At 43.9% G+C, this 27,834-nt stretch overlaps 1 protein-coding gene across 1 annotated transcript in view; it reads left to right on the plus strand.

The window, feature by feature from the left end:
* braf (B-Raf proto-oncogene, serine/threonine kinase) overlaps positions 1-27,834 on the plus strand; it is a 105,959-nt gene that overhangs the window by 59,924 nt on the left and 18,201 nt on the right. The window contains exons 8-16 of the mRNA XM_078568542.1: positions 281-320; positions 2,008-2,199; positions 3,372-3,411; positions 6,113-6,232; positions 12,656-12,798; positions 13,706-13,823; positions 16,617-16,701; positions 26,654-26,830; positions 27,320-27,366. Of these exons, the coding sequence (XP_078424668.1) occupies positions 281-320; positions 2,008-2,199; positions 3,372-3,411; positions 6,113-6,232; positions 12,656-12,798; positions 13,706-13,823; positions 16,617-16,701; positions 26,654-26,830; positions 27,320-27,366 (962 nt within the window). The remainder of the gene's footprint in view (positions 1-280; positions 321-2,007; positions 2,200-3,371; positions 3,412-6,112; positions 6,233-12,655; positions 12,799-13,705; positions 13,824-16,616; positions 16,702-26,653; positions 26,831-27,319; positions 27,367-27,834) is intronic.

Consider the following 27,834-nt stretch of genomic DNA (forward strand, 5'->3'; position numbering starts at 1 on the left):
ACAGTGAGTTTTGGGCATTGAGAGTGGGGCATAAGGGTGGTGTCAGTGTGGGAGGGAGAGTGAGGGTGGATAAATGTGGAGGGAGAGCAAGGTGTGGGTGGGCATGTGAGTGGAGGGCAGATGAGAATGAGTAGTGAAGTGCAGAGAGAGCAAGCAATGGACTGAGTGGCAGGGAGGCATGGAAATTGATCAGCAAAGCAAGCAGGAGAGAGATAGCAGATGAGGAAAGAAGGCTGAAGGCGGCATGAGGAAAAATGACTAAAGACAAAGAACAGAAGGCAGAAGCGGGATGGAAGGAGCAGGCGACTGAAGCGGAGAAAGTGCAGAGAAATTCTGAAATGGAGGCAAGAGTGGGTTGGGTGTTTAGCTTGGTGCAATCCAAGGAATGCACACTAGTTTGAGTAGGATTTCTCATATAGTCATAATTGTGTCCGACTCACACATGATTTAATTCACCACAACCCACTTGTTAGTGTCACCTACGTTTGGTCTAGTGATCCAATCATTGGGTCATCTCCTGTTTTTCCAAGTTGAAGCCCATGGGATAAAAGGGGCAATGGCAGCTTGATTGACAGGAAACCGAGAATAATGATGAATGGTTGTTTCTTGGTCTGGGGCAAGATATGCAATTCACCAGGGATCGATACTTGGCCCACTGCTTTTCTTGGTCTGTATTTAGGATTTAGGCTTGAGTATACAGGGCACAGTTTCAAATTTTGCAGATGACACAAAACTTGGAAATATTTTGAACTGTGAGGAGTCACTTCATGAGGACATCGACAGGCTGGTAGAATGGGCGGACGTGTGGCAGATGAAAGTTAATCCAGAGAAATGTGAAGTGATATTTTTTGGTAGGAAGGATGGGGAGAGGTAATATAAAATAGAGTACAATTCTAAAGTGGGTGCAGGAGCTGAGGGGCATGTGTACATAAATCATCGAAGGTGTTTGAAAGTGGTTGAAAAGGCAAATGGGACCCTGGGCTTTATAAATTAAGGCATAGAGTTCAAAAGTAAAGAGGTTATGTTGGACCTTTGTCGAACACTTACTTGACCTCAATTTGTCAATTCTGGGCATTAACCTTTAGGAGGGAACTGAAGACTTTAGAGATGGTGCAGAAAAGATTTACAAGAATGGTTCCAGGGATGAGAGACTTGTTACATGGATAGATTGTGGAAGCAGAGTTGTTCCCCTTTAGAAAAGAGAAGGTTGAGAGGAAATTTGATGGAGATGGTCTAAATCATTTGGAGCCTAGACAGAGCAGATAGAAACTGCTCCCATTGGTCAAGAACCACAGGACACAAAATTAAAGTGATTGGTAAAGGAAGCAATGGTGACATGAAAAACCTTGTTGCACAAGTGAGCGGTTAGGACCTGGAATGCGCTGTCTGAGGGTATGTTGGAGTCAGATTCAACCTTTGGATTTCAAAATAGAATTCGATGAGTGGCTGAATTGAAAAAAAAATTCCCAGTGTTTGGGGATAAGGACATGGGAGTGGAACTAGCCAGGTTACTCTTGTAGAGAGCAAACATGGACCTGAAAGCCCTCCTTCAGTGCTATAACCATTCTGTGATTTTGTGACAAGCGTAATGGGCAGACATAATAAGCAGACATGTGACCTTCCACAGGGAAATGCCAATGATGCCAACATTTAGTACAGGGAGTGTGATTTGCTGATTAAGTGCTGCCCCAGAGAGAGTGGAAATGCCAGTCTGAGTATTAAATCATGTGCTGCATTGCTGTACTACATAGACCAAGGAGGATCAGTTTCTGCTCTCAGCTTGTTAGACGCTGAAATCTATCTCATTAACACCAGCCTTGTGAAGGGGGAGCCAGCCAGAAATCAGTCCTCTTTGTAGTGGCCCCCTCCCTCATTCGAATAACCTAGTGGTATTCACTCTCAGAACGGCAGCTTGATCAACCTGTGAGCAACCGATGCCCGTGGAATTGTACCTCAGCCTGAGTCAGGACGGTGTGAGAAGAAGTGAGAGAACGCACCGCTGTTGAGAGCACAAACATAATGGCATTTTGTATTTGCAGGTCCCTATCTCACCCAACCGCCTCCCCAACAAAGTCAATACCAATCCCACAGCCTTTCAGACCTGGGGAGGAAGACCAACGCAATCAGTTTGGGCAGCGAGACCGATCGTCCTCTGCACCAAATGTACACCTCAATACCATCGAGCAGGTCAATATTGATGTAAGTATCCTCACACCACCCCAGTGCTTACTGTGGCTGTTTAAAAGTAGAGAGAGGGACAGTGATCATGGAACAATCACTTTATGGCGTTGGCCACGACTCAGTGATAGCACTCTCGCTTCTGAGTTAGAGGTTAAGTTCAAACTCCAGAAACTTGAGCCTAAACTAACACTCCAGTGCTGTACCGAGCGGGTGCTGCACTGTTGGAAGCTCTGTCTTTTGGCTGAGATGTTAAACTGAGGCTCTGTCTGCCCTCTTGAGCAAAAGATCCCATGGCCACTAATTGAAGGAGAACAGGAGAGTTTTCCCTGGTGTCCTGGCCAATATTTATCATTCAAACCAATATCTCCAATGTGATTATATGGTAATTTATCTCAGTGCTGTTGATGGGGCCTATCAGTGTTCAAGTGGCTGCCAGTGAGTACTTTTCAGAAGTAGTTTTCATTGGCTGTTAAGCACTTTGGGATGTCCTGAAGTCATGAGAGGCACTGTATGCAAGCTCGTTCTTTGCAACAGGTAAGCTCCAATGAGGAAGTGATAGTTCAGCTTCTGCAGTGGTTCCTTGTGATCTTCCTTGCACTAATCTTTCGGCGCTCTTACTATTGTCGGGATGCCTTTTTGAAAATCTGCCAGGCTAACTTTAATTCTCCCCCCCCATGTTTGTTTTTTTTTTCCGTTAGTCGCCATTCCTAAAGGTGTTGACTTCTTGTTGGCCTGTGGTGCCTAGACAGTATCATATAAGCCTAGAGAGTGAGGGTGGAGAGGCCATTTCAGCATGGGGCATCACATCTGAGGTGTTGATTTTCCCAAAGCCCTGAGCCATGCCCTTTCCAGCGAAGATGAATGTGTAACATTCAGTAGTGGGAACCATGGTTAGTTCTCTCCTCTCCCTAACCCAATTGTCAATTGTGCTGCCAGATATTAATACTCATCTCTCGTTCGGGGGTGGGATGAGGTGGGTGCAGGGTGGGTGTGGAGGGCGGTGGGGGATGTGTGAGTGGGTGGGCAGGGGGAGAATTCTTGGTCCTTTCCAACCTTCAGACATCCTTTCTTAGGTCCTCATGTAAACCTTGCTCTTGTGACAGAAACTCATCCACTCAGTAACCTGACTTCATCCTGGAGTCCTCAAAAATATAAATGCATGCAGCTAACCTTTGTTCCTTGTCCCCTAGGGTCTGATCCGAGATCAGGGTCTACAGCGCAGTGATGGAGGTAAGAACACATCGTGTGACACTTTGACGCCCTTAGATTTTGTGGGTTTCTTAGTGGAGATTTTAAGAAAACATCAAGGTTTTCATGGCTTAGTATGCTCATTATTTTTATTCCCCTCAAATTATTTTTCACATGAACTTTGTGCTCCCTGAAGTGAAGAGTTAGTGCTGGGATAATGCAGCGTTTGTCAGTAGACCTTCCTCTACTGTGCCAATGTGGCTCTTTCCATTTCCTATACCAGCTCTCCTGTGTGCCCCCGAGTAGTGTTGCCAACTTAGTGTTGAATGGTACCATATGGCATTTGTGCTGTGGGTTGTTGCCCAGCAGGGAATGCCAATGATACCTGCCTAGATGTATTTCACCCAGCCGGCAAAGGAGACGCTGCTTATAGTTGAACTTGGTTCTCCCATTGAATACAGCCTATTGTGGTCCTTTATTAATGGAGAGCAAATTTTCAATGAAGTGCTAGAGTGATGTCAATCAATTTATTGGAGGGGCACTGAAATAGTCATGCAATGAAAACCCTTTCAGGCCATGGGAAGAGGCACCAATGTAGATACTAAAGCAGCAAGGCCTTCAAAAAGCTGAGTTGTTATAATACCCTTTCACCTTCCTACAATAAAATTCAACATGTTCACACCTCTGGTATCTATCTGCCTCTTATGATTTTATATTTGTTGCCTATGTTTCCCTCTCCATCCTTCAGCAGAAGGTGTTGGCTCTTTTCTAGAAAGTGACGTAACCTCTTAATTCACCCCAGGTATTTTTCATATATGAGTCTAATTTATGGGTTGGTAGACCATTTGACCACAGTTGAGCTCGAGCCTGCCTCATTGGTTTTTTTGCAAACTCGCGTTCCAGCAGCAATCCTTGGCTAATGATGAGGACAGGGAATCTTAACTGACTTTTTAATGAAAAAAATTACCCTCCCTAACACAGGGAAATTAAGGCCACTTGCAGTGTCCCAGCTGTGTTGCAATGAGTTAGCCCAGCAAAGACAGGAGAGCGATCACTGGGTCAGTGTGGCTCAGCAACTCACTCGATAAACCTCTAGGGCTGCCAGTGTATTCTGTCTTGACTTGATGCGGGTAGAAAAGGCTGTCGTGCTGTGTTTTGTGACCTGGAGCTTGGGGGTCAAACCTGACAGTTTTACTCGTTAAAGTGGCACACTTCAGGTCCCAGCAGTTTGTGAATTGTACACGTGAACCTGCAGCCAGTGCTATAGTGCATGTGCAAGTGAGGAGCCAATGGTATCACTAACTTGTTCAGAATATTGGGCTGGAGAAGGTGGCACAGTGGTAATGTCACTGACTACTAATCCAGAGGCCCAGGCTAATGCTCTGGGGACCACAGCAGCTGGTGGAATTTAAATTCAATTATAAATCTGTAATAAAGGTCAGATAATAAATCAGGAATATAAAGCTAGTCTCAGTAATGATGCCCATGAAGCTATCATTGATTGTTGTAAACACCCATCTGGTTCATGAAAAAAAAATTGGCAGCACAGCCTATTATTTTTAATGTTGTGACACTCTTAATTCCACACCTGCCACCACCATTTCCTTCACCCCCGGGGTTACTTGGATCAAAATTCTCTCCCAGTACCAGTTTGGACGGAAACTCTCTGTAACCATGTCATTGTCTGGCCTTCACATTTCAAGGGAATAGAGTAGGAGAGTCTTACACTTGCCCATGGTTAGACTTCGCTGAAATTTTAGGAACTTCTTTGAGAGGCTGAGTATCTGCTGATGAAGGAAAGGATTTGAGAAATGAACTTTGATGGACAGCTATATATTTTCACTGTCACTTCTTCATTTTCATTAATAACCTCTCACTCCTCCTGCCCACTAAACTAGAACCAGATGGTTATCCTGTAGAGTGGGGAGCCAGTGAGCTGTTCTTCTCCCACTCTGTAGTGAGTTTAGCACAGGCTGACAATAGACTGCGTTCCTTGTGGTCTGTATTGGTTCAGTTACGCTGCCTTCACCAGCTGAGACACTGGAAGAGTATTCATTAGGCACCAGTAATTACAATATTAGGTTACACTCTCAGGATGTGTGCTACCTCCATTCTGGATAGGTGAGGGGGAGCACAAGGGAGAATTTGAGTTAGTTTAAGGCGATTGTCAGAGCTGTGATAAAATATAGTCAGCTCCAATCTGGCTTGTTCTTGCTTTGTTCTGCTGCTGAACCCCTATGGAATTAGTGGAATCGCAAATAGCAAACAAGGAGTTTCACCTCTTTTATTTTTTAAAGCAACATAGGAAAGAATTTGAAATGGTGCATTGATCTCCATTTAAGTATGTGATTCCTTTCTGGCAGGGCACATTGTGCACTAAAATAATGTATGACCGATGCAGCTTCAACACATTAGGTAGAGTCTAGTTGTGGCACTCTTTCTGAAAAAGCTGTGATGCCTGTCCACTTGTATGCTCCCAAGGCAAGTTATCTTGGCTGACACGGCTACATTGGGAACCAGTGTGCAGATATAAGAACGTTGGTCTCTATTCTGATTAAAAAGAGTTGTTGATGGACATGCACTGTACGAAACAGGGGAAGATCCTCCGGCAGAAACCCTACTATAGTACACAAAGTTTCTTTTGCCCTTTTTGAATATTTTTTTCTCTATCCAATAAGAAAGAACCCTATTGCAGGGATTTTTATTCCTGCTCCTTTACTCCTTTTCTTTTCTCTTCCCGCAGCCCCCTTGACGCAGCCGGTCAAGTGCCTCAGGAAGTACCGCTCCCGGACTCCCAGCCCTTTGTTGCAATCTTACCCCAATGACATTGTCTTTGATTTTGAGCCTGGTCCCGTATTCAGAGGTACTTGGGCACCTCTCCTCGCTTACCCACCTGTGCACGCTCCCTCACAAACATTTACATTGCACCGCACCAGTTCTCTCACCGCTGCTTCTCCACCTGAGATTCATGTCCACTCCACGGACCCATTCTGTACAGGAACTGTGGAGCAGGTAGCTCGATCAGAAGCAGTATTGAACAGAGGCCTGGAAAGAGTCGTAAACATGGTTAGCTAGAAACAACAGATTCATGGACAGTAAGTTTGTGAGCAATCCTACCCAGGTCTTGACACACGAGTGCTTCTCCGGCTGCCTAGCTATTAAATTTTAATGTAAACATGCAAAGAAATCAAGCCCAGTGCCCTGAATTAGAAGGGTGGACAAGGGGAGGGGGGTTGGTGGGGGAAGCAAATAGATGTGGCCAAGGACAGTGGCTGTACAGCAGAATTTAAAAGGATATATATCCTAAGATTAATGACATAAGGACATTTCAACTGTGTTCTTCTCTGAAAATGCTGAAAATCAGATTGCTTTAAGACGATTTAGGATTTGCTGCAACGCACTGTTTTACAACAGTTTGCCTTTATGTTGGATCAAAGGGGGAGGGAAGATGTACAGAAATGGGGGTGAGCAGGAGGTATGATAATGGCGGACAGTCACTGCATCTTGTATGTTCCTTTAGTACTTATTGTTAACTCAGTTCTAAGCCAGTTAGTGAAGTATGAGACTAGATACTAATACTTGATAATAGGTTTATTTACAGAATGCAGTCTCTCATATGTCTGCTTCCTACCTACCTAGTATCCCTGTGTTCCCAGCAGTCTCTCTTTACAAGTGTTCTCAGTACTTAATTAAACAATACCTTTAAATGTGTATCTCGACCATATAATTAACATACCTTTAGTGCATACACATGTATTTATAATTCACATGGTCTGCTGTGGTAAACCTACATAAAAGTGGGCTTTTCCCACTCTTCCTTCAACTTAGCCGCAGAGACAGAGGCACAGAATTAGAAGCTAGTAAACAATTGTCGTTGCTGCAGCAAAAATCACAATATTGAACATGCAAAATTACTAGTAAAATTACATGACAGAGAAACAGTCTATATTACACATTTGAAATGGTTGAATTAACACATACATTACTGAATGCAGTAAAGTGGTCATGTAAGAAAAGGAAAGGGGTGCTTTACATTTATTTATATCCTATTATGTAAATTTAAATGTGACCAGTTGAGATTAATCTTCTCTGACCAAATGCCTTAAGGCCCTCTCTTGTTTAGCATTTGTGACCCGAGGGAAACAGGTTAGTTAATGCATCCAAGTAACAATTGAACGTGTTAGCCAATGCGTAAAACAAGCAAGTGTACAGAAACTTAATACAAACGCAAAACACTGTAGATGCAGGAAATCTGAACTAAGAACAGAAAATGCTGGAAATGCTCAGCAGGTCAGAGCAGTATCTGCAGAGAGAGAAACAGAGGTAATGTTTCTGTGACCAATGCCAGAACCTCTCCCAAAACATGCCCAAGATTATGTCAATACCAGCATGTTTTTTGGGGTGGAAAGAAACTAACCAAAAATGTAGGATGAAATATTGTGTTTGTGTTAGTTAGGTTTTTGAGTTGGCCAGGAGGTATGGAAAGTTGGCATTTCAAATGGACTCTGCAGACTGCATCAAAGCTGGTGAACTCAACTGTGATGTTGGCATATGGCACCAGCCTGTATGTTATATATGCTGTCATAGCATACTTCTAAGGTGTGTAAAGATATTACCATTGTACCAACTCATTGTATGTGTTTGTTTATACATGGACAAATAGCTAGCGACAGCACTGTGCTCCTTCCACTGACCTGTAGGAAGGATGACGATCCTGTTGCAGCTGGTGTAGCCAGAGAAGCCCTATGTCCAATTTATGCCAGCACTGAAGTAGGTTGATCTTTTTCTGACTCGCCCCCTAAAAAGGAATCTCTTGGTTGATCAGAGTTGATTTTGAAAGTGTTTTTTTCAGGAAGTACTTCTGTGGCACCTGCCTGAAGGAAGGTAAAATGGAATCGTCCCAGTTTCCAAAGCCCCAATCAGCCCAGTAGGTTCCTGGTTCTCAGCCATTTGGCACAGGTTACATTGGTGACCGAATATTCAACCTATCTGCCATTCCAAACATGGGCTTGTCATTTAGAGCTATTCTGCAGCATGGCTGTTGGTTTCTTGGTAAAGCCTGAACAGTCTCCAAACTGTGCTGCTCACAGGTTGCATTGGAGGTGGCACATCAGTCAGTTTTAAAAATTCATTTTGCTTTCTTCCACCTAATTTCTTTTCCTGGATCATAGTGGGAGCATCCCATTCTAGTTTGCCAACATTGTCACCTCCGGACTTGACTTTCCCAGCCAGACCCCGCCCTCCACCCTATATTAACTCCAAATCACCCAGTACTCTGTGTCCTCTTCTCACGGAGCCATCTGCCCCACATTGAGGGCACAATCTTCAGTCAGCATGACCCCCACAACCTGCAGCTTTCTCCCTAACCACTTGTTACCTTTGTGCACCTTCTCAACCTATCTGTCCAACAACATGTATAATTGCTCCTCAAAACCTCATTCCCCATTCCTGCTTGTGGCTGATCTGTCCCTTTGTGAAGTGCCTTTGGTGGGAGTATCACAACACTTAAGGTGCATTTAAGTGGACGTAGTTATTAGAGGGCTCCCCACCCTGCTGCTTGGGTGTAGGCTGCTGAAGTATCCTTTGCCCCTTAGATGCAGCCAACTTTTGATGTTACCTAGATGTTGGAATTTTCTTTGTTTTGAGGTCATTATTGGCCAAACAGGGTATGTTGATTCCTTTCATTCTCAATGCGCTGCATTGAGGGTGAGATCTCACCTGGACCTTATTAGTAAAATAAAGCCAGTGTGCAGTTTGTCTGTTTGATGCCAGTGCCAACTTTATCAGGAATTGTAATTTTACCCCCAGTTTGCACTAAGAATGGTTTGAATTTGGGTGCTCACATCAGTCGAGAGTGCTGTTGCTGTGTTCTGTAGATAGCATTGCTGCACAGGCCATGCATACTTCCTTTGGTGTCTATTTTAGCAAATGATTTTCAGCTCAGCTAGGCAGTTGGGCTCATGATCTGTGGCCCCACCTGTCCTGCTCCCTCTCCTGGGTCTCCATCACTAACATCATCAGGGTTGGAGCATTACTGAGAATGAGCACTCATGTCACTAAACGTGCATTTGATGTCCCCCACATGCCCCAAAGCTCTTCACAAGCTAGTCACATACTTTGAAGTTCAGTCACTGTGACTATTTGGGATTGTGGCCTTCAACAAGAAGATAGCAAGCAGCAGTATCCTGGGATCAGGGGAAAGCAGGAGAGGCGATGGGATGGGAATCTGAAGAGGGAACAGCAGAGAGGGAAGGAAGGGAAAATCACTGCTGTACAAGTCTGGGGAAAACAAGAATCACATTGACCTTTCTCGAGGCCTAGAAACAAAATACTGCTTCTGATCAGCACCTGTTTTCCTTGTCGAACACATTCCTGCACTGTTTTATAATTTAGAGTCACTCTTTAAGTTTAGTGGTAGAGATGATGTGCCTTTTCTCTGGGTTATCAAACTGCTCATTAACACAAATTATCGGCCCTATAGCAATTGCTTTGGCAAAAAAATTCTTCGCTTTATTATTTAAAAATTGTTTTGAAGGCAATTTATCTTTCATAAACTAAATACAGATTTGACATTCATTTAAGTGGTTTTGGTATGCAGTCTGAGCCAGAATGAAAGGCACACAGTTTACATAGTGTGCTTTTTCTTACATTTGTATTCTATGCTTTTTGGGGGTGCGGGGGGAAGAATTATTTTTTCTAAATGTTCTTTTTTACCTTCATTCTTTCCCAATAATGTACTCACTTTTTAGAGCATGTTATCACTAAGGATTCTTTGAGACTGATGTGCAAAACCAAAAGGTGCTGAGATTGTGCTTGAAATGTATTTAACTCTTTAAGCTAATAAGCTTACTTTAGGCAACATAACTAATGAAAATTTTTTACTGCTTGTGTGAAAGGTTAATGAATAGACCAGTAAGCAGCTAGCCTGTGAAACTGCTGACTCTCTTTCTGGAGTGCAGTACCAGTGCTGCTGACTCTCTTTCTGGAGTGCAGTACCAGTGCTGCTGACTCTCTTTCTGGAGTGCAGTACCAGTGCTGCTGACTCTCTTTCTGGAGTGCAGTACCAGTGCTGCTGACTCTCTTTCTGGAGTGCAGTACCAGTGCTGCTGACTCTCTTTCTGGAGTGCAGTACCAGTGCTGCTGACTCTCTTTCTGGAGTGCAGTACCAGTGCTGCTGACTCTCTTTCTGGAGTGCAGTACCAGTGCTGCTGACTCTCTTTCTGGAGTGCAGTACCAGTGCTGCTGACTCTCTTTCTGGAGTGCAGTACCAGTGCTGCTGACTCTCTTTCTGGAGTGCAGTACCAGTGCTGCTGACTCTCTTTCTGGAGTGCAGTACCAGTGCTGCTGACTCTCTTTCTGGAGTGCAGTACCAGTGCTGCTGACTCTCTTTCTGGAGTGCAGTACCAGTGCTGCTGACTCTCTTTCTGGAGTGCAGTACCAGTGCTGCTGACTCTCTTTCTGGAGTGCAGTACCAGTGCTGCTGACTCTCTTTCTGGAGTGCAGTACCAGTGCTGCTGACTCTCTTTCTGGAGTGCAGTACCAGTGCTGCTGACTCTCTTTCTGGAGTGCAGTACCAGTGCTGCTGACTCTCTTTCTGGAGTGCAGTACCAGTGCTGCTGACTCTCTTTCTGGAGTGCAGTACCAGTGCTGCTGACTCTCTTTCTGGAGTGCAGTACCAGTGCTGCTGACTCTCTTTCTGGAGTGCAGTACCAGTGCTGCTGACTCTCTTTCTGGAGTGCAGTACCAGTGCTGCTGACTCTCTTTCTGGAGTGCAGTACCAGTGCTGCTGACTCTCTTTCTGGAGTGCAGTACCAGTGCTGCTGACTCTCTTTCTGGAGTGCAGTACCAGTGCTGCTGACTCTCTTTCTGGAGTGCAGTACCAGTGCTGCTGACTCTCTTTCTGGAGTGCAGTACCAGTGCTGCTGACTCTCTTTCTGGAGTGCAGTACCAGTGCTGCTGACTCTCTTTCTGGAGTGCAGTACCAGTGCTGCTGACTCTCTTTCTGGAGTGCAGTACCAGTGCTGCTGACTCTCTTTCTGGAGTGCAGTACCAGTGCTGCTGACTCTCTTTCTGGAGTGCAGTACCAGTGCTGCTGACTCTCTTTCTGGAGTGCAGTACCAGTGCTGCTGACTCTCTTTCTGGAGTGCAGTACCAGTGCTGCTGACTCTCTTTCTGGAGTGCAGTACCATGGGAGCTGGCACTAGCTGGGTATAGTTTCATGGTTGCTAGCTACCCTCTGTGCTCCCTCAGCCAAATAGCATATCTTTATCTGGGAGTCTATTCAGGAGGTGTAGCAAGCTATTTGACTTTCGGGTCAATCCCAAACCCCAGACCTATACCTTTCTTTTCAGCAGGAGGTGTTGGATTGAGAAGTGGCTGGGGCTGAGGGCGTTTGGGTGTGTGGGGGCAGAAGAGATCGCCAGGGGTGTGTATTTTTACTCCTTGTAATGCTGAAGCCAATTATTATCCCTGACCAAAGTCCAGGGAAATTGGAGTTTGAAGCTGATAGCTCCTGACCTGTTTGGCCTTTCTCAGCTGGGTGGGAGTAGGGGGGGTTGGAGGAGTAAAGCAAGTTGCACCCTTGCTCAGAAGCTCACTAATGCAGACCACATTTCATTGACTATTGTACCGGCCCTAAATGTGTCTGTTTGTTGTATGTAGACACCCTTCAATGCAGTCTGAGCGTGAACTCTCGATTAAGTAAAAGCAATATTTGCAATTATCGACTATAAACTCCCCCTAAAACTAATAGTCATGAAGCACTTGGTTTTTGTCCTACTGGACTCCCATCAAGGCATCCAATATATTTATCTCTAGCTACTTATTTTTTGCTCCAGTCTGAAGTAGGCACAAAAACGTGAACAGTTTGAATTACACAGCAACCCTGACCTCACAATAACAGTTTATCCGCTGCACAGGGTTAGTAATGAGAGAGGGCGAGCTGCTTTTTAACTTTGCTGCTTAGCTGACTCACTGCAACATGAACAGGAAATTTTCTGTTGAAGGCCAAACTTCACGCTTCTCTATTTCTCTTTCCATCCCTAACTCTTAATCAAAGATATAGCATCGGTTTGTGCATGGTCACTCCTTATTTGGGGAGCCACTTTGGCTGCGAGATCATTCACCAGTGTCGTACCCTGCATGGGCTGTCCAACTTCATAGTTTAGCTGCTCGCCTTTTTTTTGGATGACTCTTTGCTGTAGTAATGATTCTGCTTTCTTTCTTACCTCTTGATTCCTCTCTACCCACTCTTGTCACAATTTTATTTAAAACAAAATGTAAACAGGGTCCACGTCGGGACTCTCTGCCACCCCGCCTGCTTCGCTGCCCGGTTCTCTGACTAGCGTCAAAACGTTGCAGAAGTCACCTGGTACTCAGCCGAGAGAGAGGAAGTCATCATCCTCATCATCTGAAGACCGCAATAAGATGGTAAGAAGAAGATTGTTCTTGCTCTGTCTTGTATAATGGCGATGAGGGGCTGAGGTACTTTACTGGGACATTGCACAGAGAAGTGGGGGAATCTCAGGCCTGAAGGGAGGCAAAAGTGGCTGCTAGCTAGAAAGGGAGGGATCGGCAAGAGTTCCCACTTTTGGCTGCCCTCCTGCTGGCAGTGTGCATGGTTGTGGATTTTTCAGTAGGAGCAGGGCCAAAGTTTGGGTTGGGGATGGCTTGTGGTGAAATAGCCTTCAAGGCAGTTGTGGGGGAGAGGGAAGGGTAGATAATATTGGAGGGAAGAGATGCGTTTGGTGGTTAAATGGGTTTTCTGCTGATGTTAGTTGTGATTCTGCAATCCTGGCCCACTTTCAAAACCTGCTACATCTCATGCTGTGTAGCTCACTTTGTGATAGGTTCAGATGATGCAGAAGGCCCTTTGGCCCATTCAATTTCATTCCTTCAGAATACCAACACTACCATGTTTCCATTTGGTTGTTCATGAGTCCACATCCACCTGACCATCTTGGTAACTTGCTCATTCTCTTGATCATCTTCTTCCATTGATGGAAAGTCATAGTAACAGACACCTTCCTGCCAAAGTTCAAGAAAGATGCCTAAGACATCAAGGGTCAGGTCTTTCAGTAGAGCGATTGGAACTCAGAATTTGCAACTTGAGAACTCACAGTGATAAACACTTGTCGCACTGTATATTGAAACTTCTTTGAGCAAGATAATGGATGGAATGTTGGCCCTCACGGAAAGATGGGTGTGAATGGCACTTGTTACGAGAGCAGAGTCAGAGTAAATGGGACTTTCATATTGAATGGTATTTAATAATTGCACTACAAAAGTTTAACCTGGTTTTTATTACCTTCTGTTTATGGTTGTTTCTGCTTCGTAGAAAACTCTTGGGCGGAGGGACTCCAGCGACGACTGGGAGATTTCAGAAGGACAGATTACACTGGGCCAAAGAATAGGATCAGGCTCGTTTGGAACAGTGTATAAGGGAAAATGGCACGGTACGTAATGAGGAGGTTGGAATTGCCTTGGAAAGGATCGCTGCTATTTGATGTATATCTGAACATCTCGGTGATCCCAAAGTGCCAAAACTTTTGAGTGAATGTCACTGCACAGTAGAGCCATTTCGGGCACTTGCAACTCATCTGAGAGTCATTTATAGTATATAATTGCTATGTTTTACAGATGGGTGTTCTTAAGTTCACTGCCAATGATGGAACAATTTGGATAAAGACTCCTTGTTAAAATGAGGCTCCCCTCTTAAAGACAACAGGAATGTTCTGTAATTTCTGTCTACCCTGTCCTCATTTGGAAGTACATTGGGCAATGGCATCATATCAGTGTATAAACATGAGGAGACGGATGTATTAAAAGAAGCCTTCCGGTTTTCTTTCAGAAAGTAACTTGGCTCAAACTGATCAACAAGCCACCAGACTTTTGGATTTCGGAGTTAGTGAACTAGCTTCAAAAGTAAAGAATTCAGTGCAGAATGAAACAAGTACTGTGCCCAGTGAATTCTCACCATATTTCCCCCCCGTGACTGCGACTGTATTTGGGCCATTGTTGTGAGTGTGCCATCTGTTTGAAACCCTTGCAGTGGCTAACCTTTGTTTTACTGGGAGAAAAAGTGGTGCATAGGTATTCAGCTGGTGAATTGTTTCCTGGATTCAATGTTAGATTTTTGGAATGCACTGGGTGGTGTTGAAGTGTCTTTGAAGGTCCGGAGGGCTGAGAAGCTGCAGCTTGGGCTTTGATCAAGCCGTAGCTTCTGCGCACTTCCTGAGAATAGAGTGTGGCTGCAATCCAGACCCCCTCCATGATCAGTTAATGTAACATCTTGCAGCTTTAATTGTTCAGTGTTGTCATTGCCATGGTCACGGGATCTCACTTTTTACAGGTAAAAAAGAAATAGGCCACAGAAAGTGAGTGCCCCTGTCTACACCCCTGACATCTCTCTCTCTCTTTCCCCCCTGCCCCACCAATAAAGACAAAAAGAAAAGCCTAGCATCCTATGCAATAAATGCAGAATATATGTTATTAGGCACTAACTTGCCTGGTGGTTGTGACAGTGATGGGTGAGGCTTGTTTGACCAGGTCTGTTGGTGCAATCACCAAGGTACGAGATTGAGGAAAGACCATTTGGCCCATGGAAGTTTTCTCTCTATTACTCCCAATCAAGACTCCAACTATATTTTGAAGACCTTTGATATCATTGAAGGTGCGTTAATTTGAGACCAATAATGACCACTCAGTGCCTCATGTACACTGCCAAAAATGGATAATACTCGTCGGTCAATTGAAACATTCAAGACTGAGATCGATAGATTTTTGATAATGGTATCAAGTGATGTCAAATTAAATGTGGGCAAAAGGAGCTGAATACAAATCTTAATGCGTGGCAGAATAGGCTCATGCTCTTACAATAGGATGCTTGAGGAAAAATATTGGATAGATTCAATAGCATTCTAAGATCTGGCTGGCAAAAATATACAGAACACGATTTGATCCTTGGTCATCCCTTTTCTTCTGAAGGTGCTGACTGTGGAATCAATCTGCAAGGGTCACCTTTGGGAACATTGCCAAATCCTTGGAATTGGAATTGCCTGGGACCTTTTCCTTCCTAGTTTTCTCCCTGTCCTCCTTTGAAGGCCTTGACTCCATCTTATAATAGGTCTCTATGGCTGCTGCATTCACTTCTTGTCTGTGTCATTATTCACCTTGACAGCTAATGTCAGCAGGCTGTTGACTGCAAAGAGGTTACATAAGAACATAAATGGGAGCAGGAGTAGGCCATTCAGCACTTTGAGCCCGCTCCGCCATTCAATGCGATCATGGCTGATCGGCTTCAACACCATTTTCTTGCACTATCCCCGTATCCCTTGATGTTTTTTAATATGTAGAAATCTGTCAATCTCAGTCTTGAACATACTCAACGACTGAGTTTCTGCAACCCTCTGGGGCAGAGAATTCCAAAGATTCACCACCCTGTGAGTGAAGAAATTCCTCCTCATTTCAGTCCTAAATGGCCTGCCCTTTATTCTGAGACTCTGTCCGCTGGTTCTAGAGCCTGCCACCATCCCCCCCATACCCCCAGCCAAGGGAAACATCTTTCCTGCATCTATCTGGTCAAGCCCTGGAAGAATTTTGTATGTTTGAATGAGATGACCTCTCACTCTTCTAAACTGCAGAGACTAAAGGCCCAGTCTATTTAACCTTTCCTCATTGGACAATCCCTCCATCCCAGGAATTGACCTTTGATGCACTTCCTCTATGGAAAGTATATCTTTCCTTAGGTAAAGAGACCAAAACTGTTCACGATACTCCAGGAGCAGCCTCACCAAAGCTCTATATAATTGCAGTAAGACATATTTACTCCTAAACTCAAATCCTCTTATAATAAAGGCCAACGCACCATTTGCCTTCTTAATAGCTTGCTGTACCTGCATGTTAGCTTTTAGTTGAGTCTAATCCTGTCCTGGCACAATGTCTATGCACGCTCACTTTCCAGCAGGGGTAATTGGGCAGCTGTCAAGAGTGATTCTCTTCTCCATCCCCTTTGCCCCATCCGAGGGGGCCTCCATCCTGCCTGAGTTAAGCACTCATTGGAGGTTAGAACTTATTCATTTTTGATAGCTGAGTTACTGATTGGACCAGCTGTCATCCATTGAGTGAGCTGGATCTTCTTTTGAGGCTAACGCTGCTGGTATTTTGGTAGCTGTGGTAGCCATTCACTCCCTTTAAGGTTAACCTGTTCTGTTGTTGTGCCATATGCTATCAATGCTATTTGTTCACAGGTGATGTTGCAGTGAAGATGCTTAATGTTACAGCTCCAACTCCTCAACAGCTACAAGCCTTTAAGAATGAAGTGGGAGTCCTCAGGTAAGAGGGTGACAGAAATCCTGAAAGACAAAACCTATCAATTGATTAGCAAGCCATGAATTAAGTATTGATGATTGTTGTACAGATGGTGTGCTGTCCCCATAGATGGTGTGATGTCATTAGAGGGCCAGTACAGGAGTATTGTCGTTATGTCACTGGACTAGTAATCCAGAGACCTGGATTGATGACCTGAAGACATGTGTTCAAATCCCACCATGGCAGCTAGTGAAATTTAAATGTGCTTAACTAAAGAAAAAGCTGCTTATGGTGACCTAGGCACTGGATACGCAGCCCAGTCAGCCCTGCAGAGCCCTCCTCACCAATATCTCAGAACTTGTGATAAAAATAGGAGAGCTTTCCCATGGACTAGTCAAGCAAAAGCCTAAAATAGTTAATATCACCAAATTGCACCTTCCAGCCATCTCTATCGAGTATGTCCTATCCCAACAGGAGGACAAATCCATCAGAGGTGGCAATAAAGCAGTATGCAGTCAGGAGGGAATGGCTTTGGGAGTCCTCAACATTGACTCTAGGGCCCCAAGAAGGCATCAGGTCAAACAAGGGCAAGAAAACTTCTTGCTGATTATTATGACACAGCTGATGGTAAATGCTGAGCTGTTCAAATCCCAGAGGGAAACTTGAAACAACTGTCATAACCAATTTTGCATTTGTATGTTTTGAGTTGCAGGCTTTGAATTCAGTAGTAATAAGACCACCAAGTCACGAGAGGTTTTTTATAAAACTAAATTAAACATTTATTAATACAAGACAGATTATAAGCACATACATATGTCTACAAAATTACTACAATAATAACTACAAAAATCCCCTAATTAATCTGACTGCTAGTTACATCTCCAGTAAGGCAATGGTAAAACACGCATGTTTAAACAGACCCCTGGGAAAGCACATTCTAGATAGTTGCATTCAAAATGAGTTTCTTTCAGCTCTGGGTCCTTGTAGACTGCGGCTTAAGGCCTACATGCTGGAGACTTTAGATCTTAGAATCCCTCTTCTCTTACCAACAGCCTTCTCTTCCTTTATACACGCTTTCCTCTATGAATACAAATTTCCATGTATCACTATGTCTTTTGAACTTTACCTCTTCTGATAATAAGACCCTTTCATAATACCCACTTTATTAGTAATCCTTGGGAAAAATAAACAAACGCACTGTTTCTGAGCTTCACCTGGTTAGGTGTAATGTTTCACTCCCTCTCTTTGCGCCCAAGCTACACTAATTTGTTTAAAGAAAAAATGAAAATTGCCCCCATGTTTACCTAATTAACATTTCAAACCTACTTCTCTTCTATACATCAAAGCCTCTAGACCAGCTGGCTTTAACCTAATTAAGACACACACACACACACACACACACACACACACACACAACAAAGCTCTATTTTAAAATAATTTCCAATAACATTATAGACATTATTATATCTTCTTGACACCACCTACCACCCATCTTCAGCTGATGAATCCATATTGAATAGCACCTGGACGAAACACTGAGGGTAGCAAGGGTACTCTGGGTAGGGGACATCAATGTCCATGATTAAAGGTGGCTCAGTAACACCACTGGTGACCGAGTCCTGAAGAACATAACGGAGATACCAACCTGGTGAAGCTACAGTGTAGGACCACATGCATGCAAAACAGTAGAACATACGAACAAGGAGCAGGAATAGGCCATTCAGCCCTTCGAGCCTGCTCCTCCATTTAATATGATCATGGCATATCTGATAGTAACCTGAAATCTGCATCCCACGTACCCTCCATAACCCATCACCCTTTGCTTACCAAGATTCTATCTGCTTTAAAAATATTCAGACCCTGCTTTCACTACCTTTTCAGGAAGAGAATTCCAAAGACTCACAACCCTCAATCAAAAAAATTTGCCTCATCTCTGTATTAAATGGGCGACCCCTTATTTTTAAACAGTGACCCCTGGCTCTAGATTTTTCCACAAGAGGAAACATCCTCTCTAATTCCACTCTGTAAAGACCCCTCAGGATCTTATGTTTCAATTAAGTCGCCTCTTACTCTTTTAAACTCCAGTGGATTCAAGCCTAGTCTGTCCAACCTTTCCTCATAAGACAACCCACCCATTCCAGGTATTAGTCTGGTAAACCTTCTCTGAACTGCTTCCAACGAATTTATATCCTTTCTTAAATAAGGTGACCAATACTGTACACAGTACTCCAGATGTGGTCTCTCGAGTGCCCTGTACAACTGAAGTATAACCTCCCTACTTTTGAATTCAATTACCCTTGCAATAAATGATAACATTCTATTAGCTTTCCAAATTACTTGCATACTAGCCTTTTGTGATTCATGCACTACAACAACCAGATCCCTCTGCACCTCAGAGCTCTGCAATCTCTCACCGTTTAGATAATATACTTCTCTTTTATTCTTCATGCCAAAATGGACAAGTACACATTTTCCTACATTATACTCCAATTGCCACATCTTTGCCCACTCACTTAACCTATCTATATCCTTTTGTAGCCTCCTTATGTCCTCTTCACAACTTACTTTCCTCCCTATCTTTGTGTCATCAGCAAATTTGGCAACCAGCCCTTCAATCTCTTCATCCAAGTCATTTATATAAATTGTAAACAGTTGCAGTTCCAGCTCTGATCCCTGTGGCACACCACTCGTTACATCTTGCCAACCTGAAAAAGATCCATTTATGCCTACTTTCTGCTTCCTGTTAGCCAGCTAATCTTCTATCCATGCCAATGTGTTACCCCCTATACCATGAGCTTTTATTTTCCCAATAACCTTTGATGTGGCACTTTATCAAATGCCTTCTGGAAATCTAGGTACAGTACATCCAACAGTTCCCCTTTATCCACAGCACATGTTACTTCCTCAAAGAACTCCAATAAGTTGGTTAAACATTATTTCCCTTTCACAAAACCATGTTGACTCTGCCTGATGACCTTGAGATTATCCATGTGCCATGCTGTAACTTTTTTAATAATAGCTTTGAACGTTTTCCCAATGAGAGATGTTAAGCTAACTGGTCTGTAGTTTCCCGCTTTCTGTCTCCCTCCCTTTTTGAGTTACATTTGCTATCTTCCAATCTAATGGGACCTTTCCTGAATCTAGGAAGTTTTGGAAAATTAAAACCAATGCATCAACTACCTCACTAGCCACTTCTTTTAAGACCCTAGCACGAAGTCCATCAGGACCTGGGCTCTTGTCGGCCCACAGCTCCAACAATTCACTCACTACCGCTTCTCTTGTGACAGTAATTTTCCTGACTTCCTTCTCCACTTCCATTTCCTGGTTTATAGCTGCTTCTGGGATGTTACTTGTATCCTCTACAATGAAAACTGATGCAAAATACCTGTCCAATTCATCTGCCATCTCTTTGTTTTCCATTATCAATTCTCCAGACTCACTTTTTATAGGGCCAACGCTCACTTTGTTAACTCTTTTCTTTTAAATATTTCTTAAAAACTCTTTCCTGTTTTTATATTTCTGGCTAGCTTTCTCACATACTCTAATATTTCCCTCCTTATTAGCCTTTTAGTCATTCTTTGCTGTTCTTTATATTGTATCCAATCTTCCGACCTGCACCTGTGTCTGCACAATTATATGCTTTTTCTTTAAGTTTGATACTATCTTTGGCCTTTCTAGTTAACTATGGATGGTGTGTCCGTCCCTTGTACCTTTTCTCACTTGTTGGAATATGTCTATTCTGTGCATTCTAAAATATCCCCTTAAATATTAGTCACTGCAACTCTATTGACCTATCCCTTCACCTAATTTGCCAATTCACTTTAGCCAGCTCGGCTTTCATACCCTCGTAATTGCCCTTATTTAAGTTTAAAACTTAGTCTTAGACCCACTCCTCTCTCCCTCAAACTGAATGTAAAATTCAATCATATTATGGTCGCTGCTACCTTGGGGCACCTTCACTATGAGATCATTAATTACTCCCATCTCATTGCACAATACCATGTCTAGTATAGCCCGCTCTCTAGTTGGCTCCATAACATGCTGTTCTAAGAAACTATCCCGAAAGCATTCAATGAACTCTTCATCTAGGCTATCTTTGCCCATCTGACTTTTATAGTCTATATGTAAATTAAAATCTCCCATGATTATCGCCATGCCTTTCCGACAAGCTCCAATTATTTTTTCCTTTATGCTCAACCCCGCCATGTGGTTACTGATATGGGGCCTGTACGCAACTCCCACAAGTGACATCTTGCCTTTACCATTTCTCATCTCTACGTGAACCATTTCCACATCCTGGTCACTTCTATTGTGCTAATACCATCATTAACTAACAGAGCCACTCCTCCACCTTTTTCTTTGCTTCCTTTCCTTCCTAAATATCCTGTACCCTTCAATATTCAGGTCCCAATCCATGTCCTCCTGCAGCCATGTCTCCATAATGGCTATCAAATCGTAATTATTTATTTCTGTGTGCTCTCTGTTCATCTGGTTTGTTTCGAATGCTATGTGCATTCAGAGACCGAGCTTTTAGTTTTATTCCTTTATTCTTTTTATCGCCTCTAGTTTCATCTGTTGATTTACTGTTAAATTTGTACTCTCTATCCCTTGCTGTCATGGTCTGTTTTTCATTTCCCATAATATCTTTTTCTTTTGTCTTGTCTATGCTTTTTGCTTTACCACATCTTTCCAAATTTAATCCCTTGCCCCCACTATTTTGCTTAAAACCCTCTCTAGCTCCCTATTTCTGCAGCTTGCAAGAACACCAGCACGATTAGAGTGTAGACTGTCCCAATGACACAGATCCCACTCTCCCTAGTGCTGGTGCCAGTGCCCCATAAACCGGAACCCATTTCTCCCACACCAGTCTTTGAGCCACACATTCATCTCCCTAATCTGATTTGTCATATGCCAATTTGCGTGTGGCTCAGGTAATAATCCAGAGATTAGGACCTTTGAGGTTCTGCTTCTTAACTTGGTGCCTAGGTCCTCATATTGACTATGCAGAACCTCCTCCTTTGCCCTGCCTATGTTGTTGGTACCTACATGGACCACAACGACTGGGTCCTCCCCCTCTCACTGCAAGTTCCTCTCCAGCCCCAAGCGGATGTCCCACACCCTTTCACCGGGCAGGCATCACAGCCGTCTGCACTCATGCTCTTTGCTGCAGAGAACGGTGTCAATCCCTATGACTAAACTATCCCCTATTACCACTACATTCCTTTTTGCCCCCCCCGCCCAAAATTGAATGGCTTCCTGTACCGTGGTGCCATAGCCAGTTAGATTATCCATGCTACAGCCCCCACTCTTCACATCCAAACAAGCTATGAAACCTCAAACCTGTTGGACAATTGTAAAGGTTGAGGTTCCTGCGCTCCTGCCCTCTGAGTCCCTTTACCTGCCTCACTTGCAGTCACACTCTCCTGTCCCTGACCACTGACCAAATCAGAAGACCCTGTCTTAAGAGTTGTGACTGCCTCCTCTTACAAAGAACCCAGGTAACTTTCCCCCACCCTGATGCGTTGCAGTGTCTGTAGTTCAGCCTCCAGTTCATAAACTTTGAGCTGAAGCTGCTCAAACTTCAAACACTTACTGCAGACATGGGCATGGGCAAAATGTGAACAGCTTATAACTTAAAAGAGACTGGTGTGGATTATTGACAGTGAGACCATAAAACGTAGGAGCAGAAGTAGGCCATTTGGTCCATCAAGTCTGCTCCGCCATTCAGTAAGATCATGGCTGATCTGATAATCCTCAACTCCACTTTCCTGCCTTTTTCCATTACTTTTGATTCCCTTACTGAATCTTCAGCTGCTTCATTAATGACCTTCGATCCATCATAAGGTCAGGTGGGGATGTTCGCTGATGATTCCACAATGTTCAGCACCATTCGTGACTCCTCAGATACTGAAGCAGTCTATGTCCAAATGCAGCAAGACCTGGACAATATTCAGGCTTGGGCTGACAAGTGGCAAGTAACATTTGTGCCACACAAGTGTCAGGCAATGACAATCCCCAACAAGAGAGAAACTAACTATCGCCCCTTGACATTCAATGGCATTACTATCACTGAATCCCACACTATCAACATCCCAGGGAGGTAAACAATAACCATAAACTGAACTGGACTAGCTATATAAATACTGTGGCTATAGAAGCAGGTCAGAGGTTAGGAATCCTGCAGCAGGTAACTCATCTCCTGACTCCCAAAGCCTGTCCACCATCTATGGGGAACTAGTCAGGAATATTATCCACTTGTCTGGATAAGTGCAGCTCCCAAAACACTCAAGAAGCTCAACACATCCCAGGACAGAACAGCCTGGCTGATTGGCACCACTTTCACAAATATTCACTCCCTCCACCACTGACACACAGTAGCAGCAGTGAGTACCATCTACAAGATGCACTGCAGGAACTCACCAAGGCTCCTTAGACAGCACCTTTCAAACCCATGACTGCTACCATCTAGAAGGACAAGGGCAGCAGACACATGGGAACACCACCACCTGGAAGTTCCCCTCCAAGCCACTCACCATCCTGACTTGGAAATATATCGCCGTTCCTTCACTGTTGCTGGGTCAAAATCCTGGAACTCCCTCCCTAACAGCACTGTGGGTGTACCTACACCACATGGACTACAGCGGTTCAAGAAGGCAGCTCACTACCGCCTTCTCAAAGGTAATTAGGGATGGGTAATAAATGCTGGCCTGCGATGCCCATATCCCATGAATATAAAAAAAATTATTTTCTCCTTTTGCCAATATTTTCCACTCCCCACATCTCCAGGAGGTCTTAACTCTGTGCTGGGTATGATCCCAGATAGCGTCCCACAGGAGATGGGAGCTTATTAGGACTCCTGGCAATCAGTGGCGACACCTATTCAATCATGGGATAATCATGAACCTGCCCTCACTGCGCACATCTGCATTTCTAGCAGAGGTCTCTAGTGGCCAGAATGGGAACATGCATTTCTTCTCCTCATCCTAAGCCATGGCCACCAAGGTCAATTGTAGCAATCGTACTAACTCATAGCCTGGAACAGAACCGTACCTGAGACCTCGCCCCTCGGTTCAGCCACTTAATGACTCAGCTCATTTAGCCGTTGAAGGATTAGTTAAAATTTAAAATTTAAATTGATGACAATGAGTACCCTGGTGGATGTTCAGAGATTCTTGTCTCCATTCGCCATCAGGAATAGAGCTCAAACACATAACCTTCCAATTCAGTGACAGGAATGTTACCTGAACAAAGCCTCATTGCTTTAGTAGAACTGTTAATCCTTTTAAAGCAACTGGGAATGTCAGACAATAGTATGAACCATTCACACATTAGCACTGCAAATAATGACTTTTGGACTCAAGTTATCAGTGTATGTACATAGTAAAATTTTAAAGACGAAAACCAGGAACACAAAGCACTGGGACAATTTAAAAATCCTAATAAGATCGATCAGTTTAAACAATGTTCAACTTGGCAAAACAAAACACTGCTGCGTAGAAACATAAATCTGACATGTATACGTTGAACCCTTAAATGTATAGCATTTACGTTTGCTGGAAGTTGAATTTACCATATTATATGATAAGACTTAGTTCAGATCACCAAAAATTTATATATTTGCATGAATCTGTTTTTGAGATCATTGACGACGGACTGTCTGTTGTGTGATTCATTAAGCAGATCTCTGGGAATTATAAACCATGTCAACGTTTGAAGATATGCACTTCACCATCTTCAGTTTGCATTATTCTTTTAAAAAAAAATATTGCCATTCTACTACCGGGATAGAGTTGCCTATAACGCCTTCCCCACCCCACACCCCCCTCACCCACCCATCAATTTTCTCTGCTCCTCCTGGGGCTGAAATTTAGCTGCTAACGGTTCATTGATACCCAACCCAAGTGGCAAATTTCATTTAGGAACCATGACAGTGACCATCAGCAAGATACTTGACAACTAGGGCATCACAGTTGAGCAGATTATTTCCATCAAACAATTCAGATCGATGCTTTCCAAAAGAAATGATGGAATAGCAATCAGGGATTAACAAAGAGACCTTACCTCATTATTTTCTTCCTTCTTTACTGAGGCTGATATTGACATCCCAATTGCTGCACCAACTAAGAATAACTAACAGCATTGAGTAGAAATTGAAGCTGGGAATTTCAAGGGGCTGATATTTCTGGCCCCTCCTCTCTCGCCTCTACCCGTCACAAGTATTGGAGGGGAGAAAGCAGACCCAATATAAATTGCATCAGTTCATCCTCAGCAGCACTGAATTTCCTGTCCTGGAGCAGCACTGGGAGGCCCTTGAGGCCTGCTCCCTGACAGACCTTAGCACTGGCAAAAGTGGCAAGAAATTCAAAAGCAAAATACTACGGATGCTGGAAATCTGAAACAAAAACAGAAAATGCTGTCAGCACTCAGCGGGTCTAACAGCGCCTGTGGAGAAAGAAACAGAGTTAACATTTAAAAATGATGGCTTTTCATCAGAACTTTCATTGATCTGAAACATTAACTATGTTTTTCTCTCCAAAGATGCTTCTGGACGTCCTGAGCATTTTCTGTTTTTTGTTGCAGGATCAAATATGCCTGCAGTCGTGTTTCTAGCCACTGCCATCGGAGCCTTCTGACGGGGGTTGAAATATATAAAAGAACTCGTCTGAAGTTAGAGCTGGTCTCTATTTGGTGGCCATTTCTATTTCTATTTCTATCCATCTCAGCTTTGAATATACTTAACAACCCAGCCTCTACAGCCCTCTGTGGTAAAGAATTCCACAGATTAAGTACCCTCTAAGAGAAGAAATTCATCCTCATCTCTCTTAAATGGGTGTCTCCTTACTCTGAAATTATGCCCTCTGGTCCTAGACTCTCCCACAAGGGAAAACAACCTCTCAGCATCTACCCTGTCAAGCCCCCTAAGAATCTTATATGTTTTAATAAGGTCACCTCTCATTCTTCTATACTGCAATGACTACTGGCCCAACCTACTCAACCTCTTCTCATAAGAAAATCCCTCCATACCCAGGATCAACCTAGTGAACCTTCTCTGGACTGCCTCCAATGCCAGTATATTATTCCTTAGATAAGGGGACCAAAATTGTTCACAGTATTCTAGGTGTGGTCTAACTAGTGCCTTGTATAGTTTTAGCAAGACTTCCCTATTTTTATACTCCATTCCATTTGAAATAATGTATCCAATTGATTTCCCACAAAGTACAGTTCATCTTCCCATGGACATTGCCCACACTCCATTTCTCAGTCGTACCTCCTCAGTTGCATGCTATCTCTTTATTCCACTCCCCTTTCCCCACTGTGTTCTCTTCTTCATTTCCTTACCCAACCACTCCCCTTCTCCTCCTCTCCACCATCTCCGCTTCCCCTACTCCCAATACCTCCTCTTCCCACTCTCTCCCAAATTCTTTTCCCCCCCATCTGCCTCATCTTGTCCCCCACTTTGGCCTCCCCTATTGCATCCCCAATTTCACCCCTCCCTATCCTGGCTTCTGCAACTTCCAACCCTACCCTCCCCATTCTGTTCCGTCCCCACTACGAGCCCCCTCTGTGTCCCCCACTTTGGCCTCCTCTTTCCCCCTCTTGCCTGCCATTGCTCATGCATGAAATGAGTTCAGAACATCCAATCACTTCATTGCTGAGGTTGAACAAGTAAAACGTTGGCAATAAACCCAAGAAACTCATTATGGAATATTCCAGGAGCATGATCCCCGGTGTGACATGAGATGGGAGTAAACACACAAGAATTTCTAATAGGATTAGACTTCCTGGTCTGTAACAGCCTGTTCCCTTCTGTATAGATCCTGACCCTTCCTTCATCACAGTCTCGTTCGCCTGGCCTACCCCAGTAATGTGTTCCAGAACAGTCAGATGCTGAAGGGCCTGCCTCACCTCCCGATTTTGAACTGGGGGCATTTGCTGGCTGATGAATTAATGTAAACATTTTTTTTTCCCTGTCTAGAAAAACCCGACACGTTAACATCCTCCTTTTTATGGGTTACACAACGAAGCCTCAGCTTGCCATTGTGACGCAGTGGTGTGAGGGTTCCAGTCTGTATCACCACCTTCACATCATCGAGACCAAGTTCGAGATGATCAAGCTCATCGACATTGCCCGCCAGACTGCACAGGGCATGGAGTAAGTCCAAGATGTTTCTGCTGACCAAAGAAACCTGTGTGGAATGGCTGAGAGCCTGATATCTGAGTCACAAAAAGAAAGCTGGGGATTCCAAGGGAAGCCGTGGTTTGCTTCGTAGATAAGTGTTTGGAAAAGTGACCTTCCTCTCCCTGCTGGCCTAGTGGATAACAGTTGCACCTTCTAACATATCCCAGGCCCAGTTTCTGCCGACACTTGTTTTTCAAGCTTCCAAATGAAGCAATGCCCTTGGACTATGCCACCATCCCAGTGTGATGTACCATAGCATCACACTGTTGCCAAGAGAGGAGGAAGCAAACTTAGAAATGGAAATGGAAGAGCTGTGTGTGTCCTGGGGCTTTTCATACCAGCACTGCATTATGTGCATTGAGGGCATTTGCCATTCGTCCTGTAGGCCAGTCTTGTGTCTTGCATTGAAGGTTACTGATGTTGAATAAATTGGATATTAATGACGGCTTTTCTTTGTCACAGCTACCTACATGCAAAGTCTATTATCCACAGAGATCTGAAGAGTAATAGTATCCTTTCATACTTTGTGTGAGCAGTGAGGCAATGGGTGTTTGACTGCTATCGAGTAAACTCTCCCTGATAGCACAGTTGGTAAAGCATTGAGTAACGGAACCACATGTGCTGGTGGTGCTCGTTGTGAACAGCTTTCAGCAAGGGCAGCAGAATGGTTCCAAAGTTAACCTCAGTGTCCTCACTTAAGGAGGGTTGAGTTAGCTGAGGTCTCTGCTCCTAATCACTGTACACTGAGGCCCTTTGGAAAGATTGCACGTGTGGGCGTCAATCCTGGCCAGTTGTGATGCTATCCATGGAGGAATAGCTTAGCACCTCTTAATGTCATGAGAAATGGCAGCACGAGAAGGCTACTCAGCCCATTTCCCCTGTACCGGTGCCAGTTTATCAACTGGAACCATTTACTGTACTTTCGTTTCCTGTACATTTTAATATTCTTTCTTTTTAAATAACATCATCTGTGCCTC

This window comes from Cetorhinus maximus, chromosome 22, assembly GCF_964194155.1.
Source record: "Cetorhinus maximus chromosome 22, sCetMax3.hap1.1, whole genome shotgun sequence".
Lineage (NCBI taxonomy): Eukaryota > Metazoa > Chordata > Chondrichthyes > Lamniformes > Cetorhinidae > Cetorhinus > Cetorhinus maximus.